Genomic DNA, 22,434 nt, shown 5'->3' on the forward strand with positions numbered 1-22,434 from the left:
CCTCCATAACCCCAGGTACATTAGATAGATTGTGAGCCCACCGGGACAGATAGGGAAAATGTTTGAGTACCTGATTGTAAAAACCGCTTAGATAACCTTGATAGGCGGTATATAAAAAATCCTAATAAAACTATAAAAAAAACAAACTACCCATTAAGCCAGTGGTCTCAAACTCAAACCCTTTGCAGGGCTACATTTTGGATGTGTAGGTACTTGGAGGGCCTTGGAAAAAAGTAGTTAATGTCTTATTAAAGAAATGACAACTTTACATGAGGTAAAACTCTTTATAGTTTATAAATCTTTCCTTTTGGCTAAGTCTTAATAATAATATTGTAATTGACAAAATGAATCTTTAATGTAAAACCACTTGCATCCCATGTACTGACTAAACGTATCTTTATTGTAAACCGTTTCTATCCCATGTACTGTCAAATGTATCTTTATTGTAAACCGCTTCGAACTTCACAGTATAGCGGTATATAAGAAATAAATTATTATTATTATTATTATAGCTAGAGACATATGATCAAGAAACTGTTTTATCTTACTTTTGTGATTATGATAAACATACTGAGGGCCTCAAAATAGTACCATGCGGGGCCGCATGTGGCCCCTAGGCCACGAGTTTGAGACTACTGCACTAGGCCCACTATCAGCACCCACTATTCTGTCTCCACTCTCAGACCCTTCAAACTGACCCGCATTCCACTTTTTGATCCCCCCCTTATTTTTGCTGCAGAGGTTTGTTGGCTTCTAGAGCAGATAATCTATTTTCTTTTAGCATCGTATGATTTTTCCGAGACTGAAAGAGCAGTGAAGGAATCAGGGCACCATGCAGTTCAAATTCATTGAAAAGTGCGGGAGATTGGTTCAAAGTAAACTTACAAAGTACTACATGGCACAGGCAGAAAAAAAAAAACCTATTATAGATGTAGTGCCAGCAGCAAGTCTTGGGACAAGGTGTTAGGAGAGTCATGGAGGCCACACACAAGAGTCAATGGGTTTTGCAATGAAGAACATTGCTCTACAGTTTTAACGAGTCCTTCTATTTATCCTAAAAAATTCATATGGGATGATACAAAGGCATAAATTAAACTGGCGATTAGTACACAGGCAAATTAACAAATCATTACAGAACATGAAATGTGGCAAAAAGATGGTAAGGAACTTCTTTTATTGAGAAACAAATCCTGAAGAAGTAATTGCAATTTCCCTCCCTTATTCTGTCCCCATTTTTTAAATGAGTCCCTCCCTCTGGAATGATTTTTGTCTGCACTCAAGAATGACATGGGGACACATTTTTCCCGTCCCTGCAGGATCTCTCTATCCCTGTCCTGTCCCCGTGAGCTCTGTCCCTGTCCCAGGCCTCAAGCGCTTTAAAATCACGTGTTCAGAGGCTTGTGCGGTTAAGGCAGAGCTTGCAGGAATGGGACAGGGAGATGGACAAAACTTGTGGGGACGGGACAAAGATATTGAGATTCCACAGGGATGGGGGACAAAATCTGTCCCCGTGTCAGTCTCTGAAAACAGTAGTTGCCATTAGAAGTCACAGATGGCTTTGCTTGTCTTATTCCTCCTCACTGCTACTCTGCTCCATCTCATTCTCTGAGCAGAAGACGAGAGGAGGCTGCGTATAGTTGGGAAAGTTCTCCAAGTTTGCTTTCAGGAAAATGATGCGCTCCACGCTTTCCGAATCAATGGGGGTTCTCTGGCCATAAACGAGGCCCTCAGAAGCATTAAAGAGACGCTCAGAATACCCACTGGAGGGTGGGCAGGTCAGGTATAGGACACCAAGCTTTGCCAAGGCTGGCCACAGCCATCGCTTTTTCTCCCAGTATATGACAGGGTCTTCCCGGGCCCCGATGGTTTTGTTGTCATGAAGATACTTTTCCACCATTATACAGGCAGAGTGACTTTCTGTTGACAGAGAGGCCCCGCTCCCTTTAGACGCTAAAAGGCCCACACTCTCAAGGTGCTCAATCAACGTTTTCTCCTTCTGTATCAATGGAGGGGCCCCGCTGGCTTTCCGCCACACCCCTGAGGCATCCATTACTCCAGTATCCATATCATGGGGCTTTTCGGCAGCCTGTATCGACTCTGCTTCAAAGTAAGGTTCTCTTATAGCCTGTGTACTAGGGGCAGGTCTACTGAGGTTTGAAGAGGAAGAGGATAAGGGGGGAGAAGGACAGTCGAGCAACATGATCTCCTTCACTTTTTTCACAAGGACTTGCTTCCAGTAATCTATGTCGGAGCTATCTGGGAGTACAGCTTCAATTTTGCCTTTGAAGCGCGGATCCAGCAACGTAGCTAGGATGTACTCTTCCCGGTGGAACATTTTATTTATTCTGCAGTCAGTGGAGAGCCTGAGCGCCATGTTTTCTGCTAACACAACAGCCGCACCGTCGCCGGCGGACTCGAACTGGTCATGTATTTGCTTGAGGAAGATGTGCAGGTACCTAACCTCGGGCAGCACCTGGCTGAGAGATGCGTTGTCTGCGCTGACCTCCCGCATGGCCATCTCAAAGGGCTGCAAGAGAGCAACCAAGTTGGCGATCAGAGTCCAGTGGGCGGAGGTCAGTACAATGTCCGGCATCCCTATTCTATGCCTACCTATATACTCCTGAACTGCCTTCTGCTGCTCCAGGAGCCTCTCCAGCATGTGGTACATTGAGCTCCAGCGAGGCGTCATCTCTTGTTTCAGCTGACGCCTTGGCAAACCGTTCTGATGCTGCAGCTCGGCTAGAATTCTTCGAGCCCGGACAGAGTGGGTAAAGTGACCACAGATTTTGTCAGCCACCCCCAGCACATTGGCTACCTGGCAGTTACCTTGTAGAAAATCAGTGACCAGTAAGTTCAAACAGTGTGCAAAGCACGGAATATGCACATAACTTGAATCCTTTATGGCCCGTATCGCATTTGAGCTGTTGCCAGAGACTAAAAACCCATGGCTGAGGGAGCTAGGAGTAAGCCAGGCATCTATCTGATCCTTCAGTTCTTTCTGGATATTGCCTCCGAGTTGATCTTTCAGAATGCTTTTGATACACAGCACTGCTTGCTTCCTCTTATTCAGTTCTTGGCCCTCTGGCTTAAAAATGACCCAGTGTGCAGTAAGTGCCAAATAGTCAACTATCACATCGCTGGTGCACACGTGAGCTGTAATATGAACTTGTTGCCCTTCGGCTCTTTTCAGGTCATGGGCGATTCTCTCACACACAGCCTCGTGCAGTTGGGGAATGGCTTTCCGGGAGAAGAATGCTCTGGAAGGCACACGGTAGCGCGGGTCAGCCCTGGCCATGAACTTACGGAAAGGTTTGGATGAGACAAATGAATAGGGAAGCACCATTCCACACAGAAGCTCTGCGATGCTTCGATTCCACGACTGGGCTCGGGGATGGTTAGGCGTATATTTGCCGTTAAAGTCGACCCTTTCTGGCAGCGTTTGCTTGGTCCTCACAGGTGATAATCCTATGGTGCCTGGATCGTTTTTCTTCCTCTTCTGTTTTAGCGGGGTCTCACTTTCACTATCATATGAAGGAGGGGTATTTTGGACCTCTGAGGGTAGCACAGCTGTAAACTGCGACTGTGAATTAAAGCCTAAAGACCTTAAAGGGCTAAACACATGGGATGAAGCTTGAAAGATTGTTTCCATATGCTCCTCCATCGCCTGGTCTTCTTCCTCTTCCTCCTCACCCTCTCCAACACCTATCTTTGGTTTAACTGTCTTTCCTCTGCCCCACTCTATGGGGTGCTTGCCCTCCAGATGGCGCATTAAAGCGGAAGTCCCAAAATGCCCACCCTGCTTCCCCCTACTGACGCTGGTCTGACACAGGGTGCAAATAGCGCGACAGATGTTGTGGCAGTCGATGTAAAAGAACTGCCACACTGCGGAAGTGGATTTCCGCCTTCTAGTCCCAGGGGGAACGAGTGGATAACCGGGGAAGCGACTCCCTGGAGAATTTGAGTGGTCTACCGAGGCCCCTCCCAAAAAGGGCTTCGCTATGTCTCTAGGTTTTCTGGCGTATTTGCCACAAGACTTATTACCCCTGCCTCGGCCCTTAGGGAAGAGGTTCAGCTGCCTCTCGGCCCCGCCCTCATCTCCAAATTCAAACAGTAGCTCGGTGCCCATCATCTCTGCTCTTTCCTTCTCTTCCTCTTCCTCCCCTTCCTCGCTGGAGTCACTGAAATCAAACATGACAGTAGCACCTGATAGGACCTGAGAGGGCACTACATTAGTAGTCTGAGGGGGAAAACAGGAAGTTCTCTGAGAGCTAAATATTTGGTGTGGTGTTGGGAATAATTTTTCATATTGTTCCTCCCTCTCCTCTTCCTCATACTCTTCCTCCTCCCCTCTACCGGGGATCTTCTGCTTAATCTCCTCTCGCTGTCCCCATTCCATGGGGTGTTTACGCTCTAAGTGACGCTTTAAAGCTGTAGTTCCAAAGTTCCCTTCTGGTTTCCCTCGGCTGAAGCTCACACCACACAGACTACAAATAGCCCTGCAGACATCCATGGGGTCACAGTAGAAGAACTGCCAAACCTGAGAGGTGGATTTCCGCCCCCTTTGGACCGAGGGCCTCAATGGATAACTAGAGAGGTTGAATCCCAGATCTTTTTGATTTGTCGGCAGTTCCTCCATCTCCGAGGGGCATTCCTTCAGCTGGAAGCATGGGTTACTCTCCCTGCCCATATCCCGGGGAAAGAGCTCAAGCGTGTTCCCAGAACTTTCTTGCCCATACATATGCAAAAGGTCTTCTCTACAGATACCTCTCTCGTGCTTCCCTTCCTCCTCTTCCTCTTCGTCACTTGACTCCAGCTTGATTTCAATCTCTGGAACATGTTCGCTCTGGCTCAGTCCTGCATTGGCTCTGTGCAGGTTAAAATCAGCCGCATCGGGCAAAGCCATAGGGTAGTTAGCAGCATGTGCAAACTCAAGATGGCTGGCGGTGGCTCTCGGGAGTGGAGGATGTAGCGGAGAAGCAGGAGCAGGTGCACCAATTCCTCTCCGTTTTCTCTGCATTTTAGTCTGTATCACTTTCAAAAGTTGTACATACATTCGGAGAAGGGGAGCAAGCAAATAATCAGATCAAATTCAAATGATGCCAAATCAAACAGGCACCTCTATAAGCCACAAACCTTTAAAGAACAGACACTCTAAAAGTCCTTGCTTTTGCACATCGTTCCCCAAACTCAGCTTTGGTCCCAGGGTCCAGACACTGAAAACACTTCTCAATTGCACAATCCAAAAATTTTTTTTTAAAAAAAAAAGAGTGCTGTGGAAAGACTCTACTTTTGAACCAAAAGAGGCCAAAAAAGCATAAGCCTTCTAGCAGCAATGATCTCCCCGTTGGTAAGATTTGGGGATACTATAAATAACGTCCTTATGATTGTTCCAAAAACTTTGGTTTCTCACCCTCTGGAGTCTGTTCCCAAACGTTGATTAAAACTTAAAACCGTATCCTTAGACATCCAGTCTAACAGTGCTGTGCCTCTGACCCAGTTCAGACAGCTAAAATGCCAAGAGGATTAATAGAAGATTAAAAACAAAACAAAAAAAAAAGGCAGCATTCAAAGTAATCCAGCTTAATAATACAAGCAAAAATTAAATCCGATGCTTAAAATGAAGGAAGGGTCTACAATTAAGAGCGATGGGCTGAGAACTAAGGAAACCGGTGGTTCAATTTTCTCTTCTACCCCTGATAATCCATGACGATGTTGGATAAATCACTTTATCTCCCACTGCGTCAGGTCACTACTCAGATCATGAACTCTTTGGGACAGTGACTTTTGGTTCCTGACCCGAATAATGCTGTAAGCCAAGTTGAGCTTCATTTGGAAAGGTGCGCTAAAATTCTAAGTCTGTAAATAATCCAGAATACATCTTTTTTTTACTGGCAAACCATGCTGGATTTGAAAGTTCAAAAACAAAAACAAAAAAATTTAATTTGTTATTTGTACTCTCTCACCCGATAGTTCAATAGTTTCCATCATTTATTCTGATGATTTTCGTCTCAGGGTTTATTTTTCCAGGATTCACAGCAAGGAAGGAGAATATGGATGTTCCCTGATGGTGTTCATGGTGTTGTTCTGCTTCTAGTCCACTCTTCCATCGCTGGTACACACTAGCAACGTGTCCACAAGTTTACTCCAGAAAAGCATTTTATAGATGCTGAGAGGTCTCAGTAGAAGACCGCTACAATGACGTTACTGCCTCCGAGTCAAGGAAATGTTGATTCTCTGCAGGAATTCTGTCTTAAATCTTAACATGAAGCAGTCATCAATCATACCTAAAATTCAAAACAAAACAAAAAACACAACAGAGAGAGACTCAGAATCCTAAGGCAGATAGAACAGAGCATCTGTGATACAAACGCTATGTCAACACTAAACATCAAGGGTGTGATAATCGGCCAGCAGCAATCAGCATTTTGCCGACTGCTGCTAACGTTGGAAAATCAATGCCGGGCCACGTCCAGGCTCCGGCAGTGAATTTCCAAGTTTCTCTAGCCAGTTACGTGAGATATTCAGCACTTAACTGGCTATGGCGTACCGCATAAAGATACTGTAGGACTGACTTTAACGCAGTCCTATTTTGAAAATCTTCCGCTTGAAAACTGCGAGCCCTCCAGGGACAGGGAAATCGTACCTGAATGTACCTTTAGACACTACTGAAAAAGGTGCGAGCCAAATTCAAATGAATAAATAAAATTACACGTGAAGGCTGACTTTAAATATCAGATATCAAGTTGGAGCACAATCAGTTCTGTCATCTTGAATTTTGGACTTATATTTAGAGCTCCTTTTACGAAGCCGCGTTAGCGGCTTCAGCGCGCGTGACTTTTCATCACGCGCTAACCCCCGCGCAAGCCAAAAAACTACCGCCTGATCAAGAGGAGGCGGTAGCGGTTAGCTATTAAGCGCGTTAAACCGATAGCATGCCTTCGTAAAAGGAGCCCTTAGTTTCACTGTTCAGAAAGCTCAGTTGAGGGTTCATAGTCGGGGGATACCTAGCAGACTGGTATACCCCATGCTTGCTCTAAAGCACTCAATGGCAGAGAATAGTGACATTGTAACAGTAGGGCAGTATAATTTGTCCTTAAATACTTGATCGCGCTTACACTTCATTGTTCCTTTATTATCCTGACGAGATTCTCATATCATATAGGCCTCTTTCCATTTGGCAGCTCCCTGTTCTTGACCTTCTAATTAGAGACTAATGGATTTTTTTGCCCTGGATGTACAATTTTATCTCCGCTCCGCACCTCTCCCCCCCCCCCACCGATCCCACGCTAAAGTACAACTTCTCTCTCTCCACCATTCTAATAAGTTTTTCAAGTTCCAATTTATTATTTGTCACATTTCCTGGTGTACCTGCCCTAAAACAAATTTTTGAATGATCTGCAAACAGGCATAGTTCCCTCAAGTCTATTTGCAACATGTTAAGAAATATTGAAAATAACCAGTCTTGGTACTGGGGCACCCTACTGGTCATTTCATCTCGAGTAGAGAGCTGCACGGGAATAGGGATAGAGGGAATCCCACAAGGATGGAAGATGTTCCACAGAATTCCCATGGGGATGGAAGAAGTTGCTGTAGAAATCTCTGGTGACTCCAGAATGAGGCTTGGAATGCATAGTTAGAGGCAGAAGGAAAACCAGACTGAGGTTTGGAATATTCATTGGTTGAATAGTGAATACCATCCATAAAACCATAGGAGGCTACTGGGGTTGGGAGGAATCAGAATGCTGCAAGTCTATAGCATCGACTCTGCGGGTATAGGTAAGAATAGAATGGATTTTGGCAGGTAAGAGTGAAATTTCTGCCCCTGTGCACTCTGTACTCCAGAGCAGACTCTCCCATTCACTGCCACTCTGTATTCTGTTGCTCAACATGCTCCTCCCCTACTTTGCAAACCTCCCCCCCCAAAAAAATAAATAAATAAATGGCAGATTAATAATGCTGCTTTGGCATTGCATTGAGCATTTCAAGCAATAAACAGCATCTTAACATGCTTTGGAATGTAATACTGGAAAAAGTGTATGTGCAACCATGCCTATGGTGAAAACTCTTAACACACATAGAACTGTCTTGGGGGTCCTGTTGCTAAGGTGTGCACACACTAAATCCATGCAGCCCATACCTTAGTAAAAAGACCCTTAGGTGATCTGAATCCCGTTGGCCACACATTTTATATAAAAATTAGCAAGTAGAGGATAGTTTTTCTATAAATGCATTGAACAAACTAAAAGGGACAGAGAACAGATTTGACCTGAACTACAGTTTCAGTGACACACAGGATCTAAACTTATTTTGCAGGGGGCTCCTCTCTGCAGCTCTTCCCCTCCAAAATGTCTTTAGCAGCACCTGTTTCCCAAAGGTCCATCAAATCCCTCCCAACACGTTAGAAGACAAAGTCTGAGCGCGCAAAAGAGATTTTTTTTAACCCCTCCTCTGAAATGCAATAGGCCATTTCCAAAGCCCACAGCGACTAGGGCGAGTTTTGGCGACCCAAAGGCTGAAGGGGAGGGGGATGAGGAAGGGAAAGAGGGATCTGATGTGCAATCTGAGCTCCCGGCCAGGCGCGGTTGCAGCCTGGGGGGGGAGTGCAAGGTTGAACCCCATCCCTCTAATCTCAGCCCCCCCCTCCCCCCCGTGCATAGGCGCTTGCACGCTCAGCCCCCGACCGTGCCCAGGGAGGGCGTCAGCTCCCCCGCCTTCTCTGACCTGTCTGCCGCTCTCCCCGCCCGGGATCTTCCCGCAGCCGGCCGCTCCGCTAATGGTGGGTGCGGGGAGCGCTGGGTAATGGGGGCGGGGAGGCCGCAGAGCCAGGCGCCCTCCCCTTCCTCCGGGGCGATGCTCCCGCGCGGTGCACCACTGGGACTTGTAGTCCTTCCCGCACGCTGGCTTTTCCCTGCTACGCTCTCCGGCGCTCGCCGCCTTGTGGTGGACTCTGGTAACACAAGGAAAAGGAGCCCGGCTGACTGATCTCGGGTTTTTTTTCTCTTTCAAGATCGCTGCAAAGAAAAATACAGCTACAGAGTCGTAGCCTAGAGCAGTGCTGAGCCTCATGTTTGGGGGGGTGGGTAATTGTGCCCTTTTCTGAGCTGCCAAGTTACCCAGTTTCAGGAGAGAGATGTTTTACTTCTGTCCAAGTATGTAATCACCTGCATAAAATAAATATTATACCAGGACACAGAAAAAAAAACGGGGGGAGGGGGTAACCATATTAAAAGGAATGCAGAAAATAACAGGGTAAGCTATTCATTATTCATCAAGGGGTCCATAGTCAAAGCAATTTAACCTGCCAAAAACAGCTCTCTGTACACTTTTAGTGCTTCTCTCTCCTTCCAACCCCTATCTCCTGTGGGTGCTTCTATCTTTCTCTCTCTCTCCTTCCAACCTCCAACCCCCTCCACAGGTTCCCCCTCTCTCGTTCCAACCTTCTCTCCTGCTGCTTCTGTCTCTCCTTTTCCATCCAGCACTACCCTACTGCATGCTCTTTTCTCTAGCATTTTTTCCTTTCCTTAATGCTTCTTCAGCCTTCCTTTCTCCCTCCATGCTGTTTTCCCCTCCTTTCCTTCATGCTGTTTTCTCAGCCCCTCTCACTTCTTCCTTCCATTCTGTTTCTCCAGCCCCCTCCCTCCATCTCTTCATGCTGTTCCTCAAACCCCCATCCATGCTGTTTCTCTAGCCCCCTCCCCGCTCTAGTTCCTGACTCCCCCATCTCCTCTTCTCTGGGCCAGCAGCTGTAATTGAATTTTCAGGCAGCTGGCGTTTGATCATGTGTTCAGGCCAAGCAGTCACTACCTGTCACTTCTCCACTCCTCAGACAATTCCAATCTTCATTCTTGTGCACTGGACTCTGTTAAAACAAGAACACTCACACTGTTATTCATACACTTCTAAAACACCTGACCATGTCCCTCGAGCTATTCCTGATCATCTCTGGGTCCTCGCTGACCCTCATTGGCCCGGACAATCTACACCCCAGGGTGCTCAGTGAGCTGCGTGATGTCCTGGCAGAACCGCTATCAGGACTCTTCAATCTCTCCCTAAGTTCGGGGAGAGTCCCCATAGACTGGAAAACAGCTAACGTCGTTCCACTGCACAAAAAGGGTTGCAGGGCAGAGCTGTAAAATACAGACTGGTGAGTCTCACATCAATAGTATGCAAACTCATGGAAACACTAATCAAATGTAAATTGGACGCAATCTTGGATGAAGAGAATCTACGGGATCCCAGTCAACACGGATTCACCAAGGGTAGGTCCTGCCAATCCAATCTCATCAACTTCTTTGACTGGGTAACAAAACAGTTAGACTTGGGAGAATCCGTGGACGTCGTATACCTAGACTTCAGCAAAGCTTTTGATAGTGTCCCGCATCGCAGGCTGTTGAGCAAGATGAAATCAGTGGGGCTGGGAGAAACACTAACTACATGGGTCAATGACTGGCTGAGTGGCAGACTTCAGAGGGTGGTAGTTAACGGTACCCTCTCTAAAACATCGGAGGTGACCAGTGGAGTACCGCAGGGCTCAGTCTTGGGCCCACTCCTTTTCAACATATTCCTAGGGGACCTAACTCAGGGGCTTCAAGATAAGATAACGTTATTCGCTGACGACGACAAACTATGCAATATAGTGAGAGACGGCAATTCACCCGATAGTATGACACAGGACCTACATTTGTTGGAGCTTTGGTCCTCGACCTGGCAGCTGGGCTTCAACACTAAGAAATGCAAGATCATGCACCTCGGCAGCAGAAATCCGTGCAGAACTTACACCTTGAATGGTGAGACCTTAGCTAGAACTTCAACAGAACAAGAGTGATCATCAGCGCAGACATGAAAACTGCTGATCATGTAGAGAAGGCTTCATCTAAGGCAAGACAGTTGTTAGGTTGCATCCGCAGGAGTTTCGTCAGCCGGAAGCCTGAAGTCATAATGCCATTATACAGAACCATAGTGAGACCTCATTTGGAATACTGTGTGCAATTCTGGAGGCCACACTACCGAAAAGATGTGCTGAGAGTAGAGTCGGTGCAACGGATGGCCACCAGGATGGTCTCGGGGCTCAAGGATCTATCGTACGAGGAAAGGCTGAAAAATTTGCGGCTGAACTCACTCGAGGAACGTAGGGAGAGAGGAGACATGATTGAGCCGTTTAAGTATATTACCGGCCGTATCGAGATGGAAGAAGAGATTCTCTTTCTCAAAGGACCCTCAGCCACAAGAGGGCATCCGCTCAAACTCAGAAGCGGGAAATTTCATAGCGACACCAGGAAATATTTCTTCACCGAGAAAGTGGTTGATCCTTGGAACGAGCTCCCGGTGCAGTTGATCGAGGCAAACAGCGTGCAAGAATTTAAGAGCAAATGGGATGCCCATGTGGGATCCCTTACAGGGTTAAGTCAAGGGAACCTGTCACCAGGAGTGGGGTCCCTAGGATAGTAGACTTGGGGATGGGTCAGTAGAGTGGGCAGACCTGATGGGCTATGGCCCTTATCTGCCGTCATCTTCTATGTTTCTATATTCCTTATTGCACTTGTATCTGAGTGGGTACCCTCACCCAACTTACCTAGTTTAAAGCCCTACAAAGCAGGCGGGCTAGTTGGTGTACAAAGACGTGCTTACCCCTGCTGGTCAGATGCGTCCGTCTAGTCACTGAAGTCCTTGCAACTCCTCTCCATGGTTCAGGAATCCGAAGTTCATTTCCCGGCACCATCCTTGAAGCCACTCGTTAGTCCTCAGATTACGCTCATCCCTGGCACTTCTTTTGCCTCTAACTGGGAGGATCGAGGAGAAGACCACCTGTGCTCCTGTCTGCTTCAGCCTCTCACCCAGGGCTCCAAAGTCTCTAGTTATGTTCTCAGGGGTGTTCTTAGCAGTGTCGTTTGTGCCAATGTGGATGAGGATTAATGAGAAATAGCCTACATGGTTTTAGTCAAGGAAAATTTTGCCTCACCAATCTACTGCATTTCTTTGAAGGGGTGACTGAACATGTGGATAAAGGTAAACCGTTTAATATTGTATATTTGGATTTTCAAAAGGCATTTAACAAAGTACCTCTTGAAAGATAGGAGGTAATGTCCTTTTATGGATTGAGAACTGGTTGAAAGACTGATAACAGAGAGTGAGTTTAAATTCTCAATTGAGAAGGGTAAATAGTGGGATTCCCCAGGGGTCTGTGCTGGGACCAGTGGCGTATCAGGGGTGGGGTGGGGAGGTCCGCCCCGGGTGCAAGCCATGAGGGAGGTGCTCCCGGCCTTGGAGTCATGGCCCAGGAACTTCCCTTCTCATGGCCCGACCCCAAGACTTTCGTTTACCCGATTGCAGCAGAAAGGATCGTGGTACTTTAGCAATCCTTGTAAGTTGCCATAGGCCTCCGGAGTTGTCGTCCCTCTGCCGTGATCCTGTCTCTGATGTCAGAGGAGGGGCGGGACCGTGGCAGAGGGACGACAACTCCGGAGGCCTATGGCAACCTACAAGGATCGCTAAAGTACCCGCGATCCTTTCTGCAGGTTGCTTTCTGCTGCAATCGGGTAAAGGGATGCGCGGGAGGCCAGAAGGCCACAGGCCTTCCGGGGGGAAGGGGGGACAGTCCTTTGGGGGGTAGGTACAGTCCTTCGGGTACAGGGGTTCAGGGGGGGACAGGCCTTCAGGGGGGCAGACCTTCGGGGGAGAGGTGCAGTCCTTCGGGGGGGACAGGTCTTCAGGTGGGGGTGCAGGCCTTCAGGGATGGGATGTAGGCCTTCAGAGGGGGACAGACCTTTGGGGGGAGGTACAGGCCTTCAGGGGGGGTGCAGGCCCTCAGGGGTGGGATGTAGGTCTTCAGGGGGGACAGACCTTCGGGGGGAAGTGCAGTCCTTCGGGGGGGACAGGGCTTCAGGTGGGAGTGCAGGCCTTCAGGGATGGGTGTAGGATTCCACCAAGCAATCACCGCTGCGACCCACACAGCCAGCAACACACTGGACAGTCTTCACTCACAGGGACCAGACCACCATGCCTCCTGAGCTGACCTACCCCACCACACCGGTCCCATGGTCAGACCATCTCCTTATCCAACTCTGCCTTCCACCCATGGCTACCTCCAAACCACAGGGCTCCACCCTAACTAAGCAAACAAGGAATCCAAACATGGTCGATCCTCTAGCCATGTCCACTGGAATCCGGGACCTCAGTAAAACTTGCAACCAAAATCTCCACTCCATTGACCTGGCTGCCTCCACCTGGTACACAGGGATTCAGGCCCTCTACGACAACCTGGCACAAACCAAAACTACACACTTAGTTACAAACAAAAACCCTGCTCCCTGGTTTAATGACGACCTCTGATCCCAAAAGAGAGCTCTGAGTCAAGCAGAGAGGAAATGGGTCAAACATAAAAAAGAGAACTACAAATCACACTGGAGAAAATTATCAAAGACCTACAAAGCTGCCATTCTGGAAACAAAGAAAGCTCACTACACATACCTCTTACAGAAAGTTCCTAACCATTCCAGATACAGTTGTCGACGATATGGTGTAATATGTTCATATCCTGTTCCTGTTATCAATCTAGCCATGGCGTTCTGTACCACCTGCAATGCCCTGCACCTGGCTTTGGTTATTCCCAGGTACAGGACATTGCAGTAGTCTAACTACGAAAAGATCATTGCCTGTACAACGGCACGGAAATCAAACGGTGAAAGCATTGGTTTCACACGATACAATAAATGTATCTGAATGAAGCATATTTGTATTGTCTTTGTCACTTGACAATTCATTGTAAGCCCAGGGTCCAATTTCACTCCCAAAATTGTCATTGACTCCCTCACTTGCAATAGCTCATCTATCACTTTTAGTTCTTTTGGCCATCTCTCCCGGTCAGATTTACCCACCAGCATAACCTCTGTCTTCTCTACATTCAATCTCAGATCTTGCCTTTCCATCCATTCAGTAATTTCACGCATATAATTACTCATCTGTTTCTCAGGCTCATCTCCCCATACCCACACTGGGAAGAAAAAAATAATATCGTCTGCATATATTGGATATTCAACTCCTAATGATTGAAACAGTTGACCTATTGAAGCCATATAGATGTTAAATAATAATGCAGAAAGAGCAGATCCTTGTGGAACTCCACTTTTCACCAGGAATTTACTTGAGATCTTATTCTCATTCCCTTGGGGAAAGAACCCATTAGTCCAGCCTGATGTTCCTTTTGTACTGGAAGTACTCTTCATTTATGCTTCTGGAAGCTATTGGCCCGTTTTATATTAGTCAAAGTCTCATCTCGTTACTGCCCCCAGGAATAATAATAATAATTAATAACAATTAATTTTTTTATATATCGCCAAAGCCATGATAGTTCGAGGCGGTTTACAATAAGTGGTGCTGGACAATCAGAGAAGTGGTACAATACAAAGTCATCGTATGTAAGGTTCAGGTTGGGAGTAGTGATACATTATAAGATTTTTAGGTTACAATTGATTGAACAAATTTGTTTTTATTGCTTTTCTAAAATTGAAGTATGCATGATATGCATGATAATGTTACCCAGCCAGTCGTTCCATTTACCTGCCTGGGAGGCAAGAGTTCTGTCCAGGAACCTTTTGTAGCGGCAGGCCTTTAAGGATGGGAAGGTGAACATGTAAATTCTGCGTGTGGGCCTAATAAGACTGTCCAAATTAAATTGAGAAACCAAGTACGTAGGAGCTGGTACATCTCTGCTGATGTGTCCCTAAAGTACAGTTAAAGGTTTAATTGAATTTGATTGACTGAAAGTCATGAGTAACAGCAAAGCAGTTTCAAACTCTCCAAATAGATACACAAGTAAAACAAACATTAAAAAAACAATTTATAAGACAGGTATACAAGGATAAGAAATACAATAATTAACACCTAACCAAAATAATAAGCAGAGCAGCATAAGGAAGAAAGGAGAAGGAAACAGGAACTGAGCCACAACTGCTGATGTACACTTGACACAAACTTGCTTCATTGACACTTTAAACGTGTGTGTGTGTGCGTGTTAAATGTGCATTTATAAACGTGTGTGTATACCCTGAGCCAATTTCTGCATATAAAACACTATTCTACATGCAAAATCCTTATAAAACTACCTCATGCTTTACGTATAGAACATACGGTAGCTCTTACACAACTACGGAGGTGAATGAGTACGTGCAAGTCTTCATGTCCACAAGAGCAGAAGTGAGTCATTTACTGCCCCCTAATCAAACCATTGCTTCTGAACGTTTCACTTTCAATTTAAATCTCCCTCCGGCAGCTGCAGCGTTTCCCTCAAGTTGTCTACATATTCTTTCTTATTTTAAGGTAAGTTGCCTGGTTCTGGTTGTGTTAATTAATGTAAGTGCATCCAGCTCATGAAAAGTATTATGATAATATGTATGGTAAGAGTGGATAGCATAACTGGTTTTAAGAAAGGTTTGGAAAAGTCCATAGTCTGTTATTGAGAAAGACATGGGGGAAGCCACTGCTTGCCCTGGATCAGTAGCATGGAATGTTGCTACACTTTCGGTTTTGGCCAGGTACTAGGGACCTGCATTGGCCACCGTGAGAACAGGCTACTGGGCTAGATGGACCACTGGTCTGACCCAGTAAGGCTATTCTTATGTAGGGTTACCAGATGTCTGGATTTCCCCAGACATGTCCTCCTTTGGAGGACATGTCCAGGGGTCTGGACAGCTTTTCAAAATCCAGCACTTTGTCTGGGATGCCCTCCCGCCCTATGAGAGCAGGCAGTGGGAGGTGGAGCAGGACTGGGGCATGATGGGGCGGGGATGTGTGGAACTGGGCAGGCCTTGGGGCAGGTCTAGGGGGTCCAGCTTTTCCAAACAGAAAATCTGGTAACCCTATTCTTATGTTATGTTTTTATGTTGATACCCACCAGAGAGCTCAAGGGAAGTCATTTGTGTCCCCTCCCTATGACTAGGGCTTATGGGAACAGAATTAAAGATCTCAATATGTATACTTTGCAGGAGAGGGAAGATATGATAGAAACATTTAAACAGGCAACATTGGAAATAGGATACATATGACTTATGCATAAGGTGACCATACATCCCGTTTTGAACGGGACTGTCCCGTTTTTAGATCCCTTGTCCCGTTGTCCCCACACACAGCTTCGGGATGCTGAAATGTGCCGTTTTCAGGGACAGTGTCCCAAAGCTGTGTGCGGAGACAACAGGACAGGTGATCACTTCCCCTCCCTCCCTGCCACGCCAAAGCCAGCCTGTCTGCTTGCCTCCCTCTCTCCAGCGCCGAAGCCTGCCTCCCCCCAGACCGGCCCCCGCTACTGCTTGTTACCCGCCGAAGCCTACCGTTGCTTCAACCTCCCCCTGGACCGCCGCCACTGCCAGGAGCCAGCCCACAAACCTTCTTCCCAACGTTAATTCTGATGTCGCTGCCTGGCTGGCTCGGAACTTCCTCTCCAACACCAGAATTGATGTCGGGAAGAAGGTTTAGATCAGCTACCCTCCCTCCTACTCCCTCGCTGCTCTCTCTCCCATAAGCGTGACTTCAGGGTGGCGTTACCCAGATGCACGGCGGTGTTACCCAGGCGCCTGTACCATGACTTGCCGCTGGGTGCAGGATGTGGAGCAGCCAGGTTTAAAAAAACAACAAACCAGCCAACCAAGCCAGGCCAGCGATAAACCACGGGAGGGCCGGGCTGTTGGATGTTGGGCTGTGAATGGGAATGGAGCTGGGGCAGCAGGCAGGACGGTTAGCCTTCCCTGCGGCTGCCCAAGGGCCCCAACTGGGCTCCGCTGGGCTCGGAGCAAAGAGGTGGCTGAAGCGAATGCTCTGCTTATAGGCCCAGGCAGCGCTGGTGCGGGGAGGTTCTTGCAGGGAGAAAGTCTGCAGGTGAGAAGCGGGTCTTTGTCATTGCCTGCAACTGGCCTTGGGGAAGGAGGTGGATCAAGGAGGACGATAGTAGAAGTCCACACATGAACTAAAGTGGCTGACACTGAATGAGGACAAGACCTTGCTAGTATGTACTTTTCAAACTACTTTAAAGCATGTATTTGTTCTATATACCTTGGTGTAATTAATAGAGGATTTTTTTCTTACAACATCTTAATCCCCATCCCCATAAATTGAATTGGATTTTGCCTATATCATTGTATTTATTTTATATTATTGCTTTTAATGTAAATCATATTTTATTGATGTACCATCAGCAAATACACAACATCAACCAGGAGTACAAAAAAAGGCGCGAACACCAAAAGTACATCAAAAACAAATTTTCAAATAAACCCAAGGACAAACCCCCGCCCACTCACAAATGCAACCACACCCTACCCCCCCAAAAGAGCCCCCGACTCTCTACCCATAACCCCCTAACTAACAGAGAGAACAAAGAGACTGCTGAACAGGCTGTGTTCTTATGCTGCCCAGCCAGTACCAAACCGGTCACCCCAACCACTCCCCCTCCCAGAAGCAAACCCCTTCCAACCCAACAAACCTACCACTCACACCAAATCATCCACACCCACCATCCATACTCAGCTAAACAGGATACCATCCAACCCGGGGGAAACTGCCAAGGACATACCGTATCGTCAGCTAAAAGGAATTTAAGACCAGACCTCTGGCCCGAGGGGACAGCGATTGAATATAGGAGTCCCAGGTCTGCAGAAAAGCTTTCTTCCGCTTGTCGGATAAACGGGCATGGCCCTTCTCCAAAAGCATCAAATTATGAAAGCGATTCCTCCAAGCCCAGTAAGCAGGTGCGGTCGCTTGCATCCAAACACTAAGTATGACCTTCTTTCCTATAACAGCAGCTTTCCGGATTAGCAGCCGATGTCCCTGAGCAGGAACTCGCAAAGATTCATATTTATCCAAAGCAAGCCTACCGGTGACATTGGAATAGAGCGACCAATAAGCCGCTCCAAGAAGCGGAGTACGGCCCTCCAAAAAACTTTCACTTGAGGGCATCCCCAAAATACATGAAAAAATGAATTGCATCCCAGTTGACACTTAGGGCAAGTTGGAGAAGAAATACCCCCAGCTTTGTGTACCTGCTCTTGGGAAAAATATGCTCGATAAACCACTTGAAATTGGCATTCCCTCAGTTCTGCACTGATAGAAATAGAGGGGATACGATTAATAAGGGAAGGGAAATTCAAAGACTCAACAGGTATGCCCAAGTTCCTCCCCCAGCGGTACTCCAAAGCCTCATAAGACTGCCGAGGAGCGAGACAGCGCAAAGCACCATGCAACGCAGACACCGTCAAGCCACTAGCATGAAACTGGGCAAAAAAAAGACGCAATTGGCGTCCTAATCGAAACCGTAAACCCGAGCGAGCCAAAGACTCCACATAATGATGAATTTGTTTATAGGCAAATAAACCCTCACCCCCAAGGAATGAAGCATGGGAAGATCTCCCCAAGATTTTATAGCCCCCTCAGCGTCCAATAAATGTTCAAGAGGAAGCAACCCCTCTCCTATCCAACGCACAAAGACAGGGTTATCACAGCCAGGTAGGAACTGCGGATTACCCCGTATAGACAACTGATCCGAAACCTGAGGGCCTCCCCCCAGCATCCCGACCAAGGCCTTCCACCAAAACGCCAAGACCGAAGAAGAAAACTGGATCGGAGTGCAGGGGGCAAGAGACGAACGGGCAACTGAGACAACGTAAACAAGTGCCAGGGAGAAAAAAGAGCATTTTCGAAGTCCCATAAAAGATAATCATCGCTCCGTAGGCACCAGCTGCCCAAGAAACAAAGCAAGCAAGCCAAATTAAACATGCCAATATCCGGAAGTCCCAAACCGCCGAACTGCCCTGGGCCAAACAAATAAGAGAGCAATATCTGAGGCTTCTTACCTTGCCAGAGGAAGCGAGTCAGCTGTCTATGAAGCTGTTGAAGATCTCGACAGCAAAGACAAAGGGGTAGCAGCTAGAGTACGTACAGCCAGTGGGGAAAAATGACCATCTTATACAATTGGACCCTACCGTAGAAGGAAAGAGGCATGGACATCCACTGCGCAAAACTACCCATTGTAGCGGCCAACAAAGCATCTACATTAACACGATATAGCCGGCCCACACAGCTCGTGAGCTGCACCCCCAAATATTTGAACAAGCCGTCCACCCACCGTAAAGGAAAGTGACCCGGGCCACTCCTAATGCATAGAGTCGGCAGGAGCTAGCACCAAGAATTTATCATAATTAAGTTGAAAACCAGAAAAATCACCATACTCCTCAAAAAGCGACATAAGAGCAGGAAAGGAAGCCCACGGGGAGGTCAAATGAACCAACAAATCGTCCGCAAATGCCGAAATTTTAAACTCTCATCCGCCTAGATGGACATCCTGAACCTCCGGATTAACAGAGATCTCACGAAGTAAAGGATCCAATGTGAGCACAAAGAGAAGAAGTGACAAGGGGCAATCCTGTCTAGTACCCCGATGAATCAGAAAAACCGCAGAGGAAACCTCATTAACCATCACCATGGCCTGCGGATTATGATACAGCGTGGCCACCGCAGCACTAAAGAAACCCCCCCAAACCATAATGTTGAAGAGTGCAAAACAAAAAGTCCCACAAAACCCTATCAAAGGCCTAATGGGCGTCATAACTGACCAAGAAAGAAGAAACCCTCTCACGCTCCACCCACTCCAGAGAAGCCAGAATAGTACGTAAATTGCGAGTTGACGACCAACCCTGGACGAACCCAACCTGAGGATCCACCACAAGCGAGGGCAAGAGCCCTGCCAACCGGTTGGCCAATAATTTAGCAAAGAATTTCGCTTCAGCATTCAAAAGGGAAATGGGGCGGTAAGAGGAGGCCTGTAATGGGTCTTTCCCAGGCTTAAGCAAAACCACAATCTGAGATACCTGAAGAGAAGGCGGAAGAGCCCCATCGCGTACCACACCATTAAACACATCAACCAGAACAGAGGCCATGTCCGCAAGTAGGAGTCTATAAAATTTGTTTCGAAAGCCATTGGGCCCCGCCGCCTTATTCAATGGGGAACTACCAAGAAACAGCGTCAACTCATCAACCGTAAAAGGGGCCTGTAATCATGCGTTCTGAGTCTCCGACACCACCGGGTGAGAGACCTGATCTAAATAAAGATCCCCTACCAACGGAGAAGCCTGTGGAGCAGCATACAACTCCTGAAAGTAATGTTGAAACATCGCCGCCATATCCTCATCCCTGTGGGCCAAACCACCATCTGCTTTGCGAAGTTGTAGAATAGGGGAAAATCCCTTAGCACGCCAAATTAAATTAGCCAACAGCTTACCGCTCTTATTAGCATGCAAATACAGTTGATATTTATAGTAAGCCATAGATTTCATAGCCCAGTCATGTAAAATTTCCCGCACGCCAACTGCGAGGCTAACAGTAACGCCCTGTTGATTCCTGCGGGATAAGCCCCATAGCAGCGACGGTCATCTTGAACCTGACGCTCCAACTGGAGCACCTGACGGTTGCGCCGCTTTTTCTTTCTGCTGGAGTAAGCAAGGATCTCTCCCTGCAAAACCACTTTAGCAGCCTCCCAGTATAGAAGTGAGTCAGCCCGAGAAGCCATATTATGAAAAGCATAATCCTTCCATTTGTCAACCAAGAAAGTAGGGAACTCCTGGTCAGAATAGAGTGAGAGAGGAAACCGCCAATGAAAGCTCCTAGGGGTGTCTCCAGGAAACTCTAAAGTAAAAACAATCATAGCATGATCAGAGACATCATACCCCCCAATCTCCGCCGATCTCACCTGCAAAAACAGGGAGTCCGTGAGCAGCCAATAATCAATACGGGACTGCGTTGCATGGGCGCTAGACGTGTGAGTGCATTCGCGGTCTCCTGGGTGTAACACCCGCCACACATCTATCAAAGACATAGAGGAAGCAAATAAGGGAAGGCCTCTATTCGGGACATACCTGTCATGAGGAAGGGAAGCAGACTTGTCAATAGTGGGATCAAATGTTTGGTTAAAATCCCTCCCCAACTCCACGGGAAGATCCTGATGAAAGAGGTAAGGGAATGCATAAAGGACCCATCCCAAGTATTAGGAGCATAAATGTTACACAAAAGCAAGTCCTGCCTATTAAGGGTGACTTTAGCTAAAAGATAACGCCCCTGCGGGTCAGACCATACCTTATGGGTAGTCAGATGCAGACCTTTACGGCATAATATGACCACATCTGCTCTCCGGTGCAAACCTGGAGACTCCAAAACCTCGCCAACCCACCAACGGCAGAGTTTAACATGTTCCGCAGAAGAGAGGTAGGTCTCCTGCAAAAATGCTATATCCGCCTTTTGTCGATTCAACGCACTAAGAATTTCTTGACGTTTAAGAGGAGACGTGATACCATGAACATTCCATGAGATAAACTTAATCACCATGAAAAAGAAAGACTATGGTAAAAAGAAAAATAGCCTAATAGACTACCGGGGAAACCATCCCAGCCAGCGGTTCCTTCCTGGAACAAAAAAAAAATCACCCACAGTCCAAAAAATAAACAAAACCAGTCTCCAGCCCCCCGGGTCCCACACCCACAGCCAGGTACACTCAAGCACATTCAATCATACACTCCCCACATGCAAACTTCCCTCCCAAGCCCTTCCCCAGACCACCCAACACCCATCCAACCCCCCCATCAACCCCCCAACCCCCAATATCCCATGCAAGGATCTGGGAGAAACCCAGATTCAGGTCACGTTGGAAGGCCCTCCCGAGCCCACCCCCCAACTTCCAGAAAACCAAACACCATCCAACTATGCAAGTACATTAACAGGAAATAAAAAAAGGCCACAAAGATAGAAAAGGAAAGGAGGAGAAAGAAGAAAAAAAAAAGGGGGGGGGAACCGCTCCAATCTCAAACCCCAAGTAACCCAGCGTAGCAGAAAAATCTAGTAAACTGTCCCCACGCTGTGAGAGAACAGAACAAGAAGCCATAACAAAAGCAAAAAGATCACAATGGCAGGAAACAGAATATCCACAATGGAGGAACAGTGCCATGAAATCCAACACACAGCCAAACAAGGACGGCAGAAACGCCGCCAACAGGCAGCTGGAGTCCGCGGACATGGGCCGGAGTAGAAGATGCCAGCAGACGCCAAACAACCAACAAGGCCACACCACCGGCAGCTTGCGGCAAAGCCCCTAGGCTTCATGCCAGCACTAGCCTTGGCAGAACAGCAGGAAAGCCAGCCCGGAAAAGTCCAGGAACCAGGAGCAAAAAAGAAAAGGAAGGTTAAGGGGTAGGCGCAGCTCCTGCTAAGCGTTGCACAAAAGCCAAGGCAGCAGCCGCCGAGTCAAAAAGGTGAGAGCGACCCTCATGTTGAATTTTAAGATGTGCAGGGTAGAGAAGCGCAAACTGGATGTGTAGCTCGTGGAATTGACAGCAAACAGCAGCAAACTCCTTTCTCCGAATAGCCCGCAGGATCTCCACTTTGTGGACATAGTTCAATACCTTG

The 22,434-nt window shown here is 47.3% G+C and overlaps 2 protein-coding genes across 2 annotated transcripts in view; one reads left to right on the forward strand and one right to left on the reverse strand.

Moving 5' to 3' along the window:
• Window positions 1-1,155: 1,155 nt before the first annotated feature.
• Window positions 1,156-8,850, reverse strand: LOC117354462 (zinc finger BED domain-containing protein 6-like). The gene is made up of 2 exons (XM_033932054.1): window positions 8,722-8,850; window positions 1,156-6,284 (listed from the first exon to the last, which is right to left on the reverse strand). Exon 2 carries the CDS (start codon window positions 5,051-5,053, stop codon window positions 1,568-1,570), a length of 3,486 nt encoding a protein of 1,161 aa, XP_033787945.1. The 5' UTR covers window positions 5,054-6,284; window positions 8,722-8,850; the 3' UTR covers window positions 1,156-1,567.
• The window catches only part of LOC117354946 (stonustoxin subunit alpha-like), a 65,169-nt gene continuing 50,454 nt past the window's right edge, over window positions 7,720-22,434 (forward strand). The window contains exon 1 of the mRNA XM_033932907.1: window positions 7,720-7,776. Coding sequence (XP_033788798.1) covers window positions 7,740-7,776 — 37 coding nt within the window. The 5' untranslated portion in view covers window positions 7,720-7,739. The remainder of the gene's footprint in view (window positions 7,777-22,434) is intronic.

Source organism: Geotrypetes seraphini, chromosome 2, assembly GCF_902459505.1.
Source record: "Geotrypetes seraphini chromosome 2, aGeoSer1.1, whole genome shotgun sequence".
NCBI classification, from domain to species: domain Eukaryota; kingdom Metazoa; phylum Chordata; class Amphibia; order Gymnophiona; family Dermophiidae; genus Geotrypetes; species Geotrypetes seraphini.

Excerpts from the sequence above, each read along its gene's own strand:
- LOC117354462 (XM_033932054.1), bottom strand. The coding sequence starts at position 5,053 with ATGTATGTACAACTTTTGAAAGTGATACAGACTAAAATGCAGAGAAAA.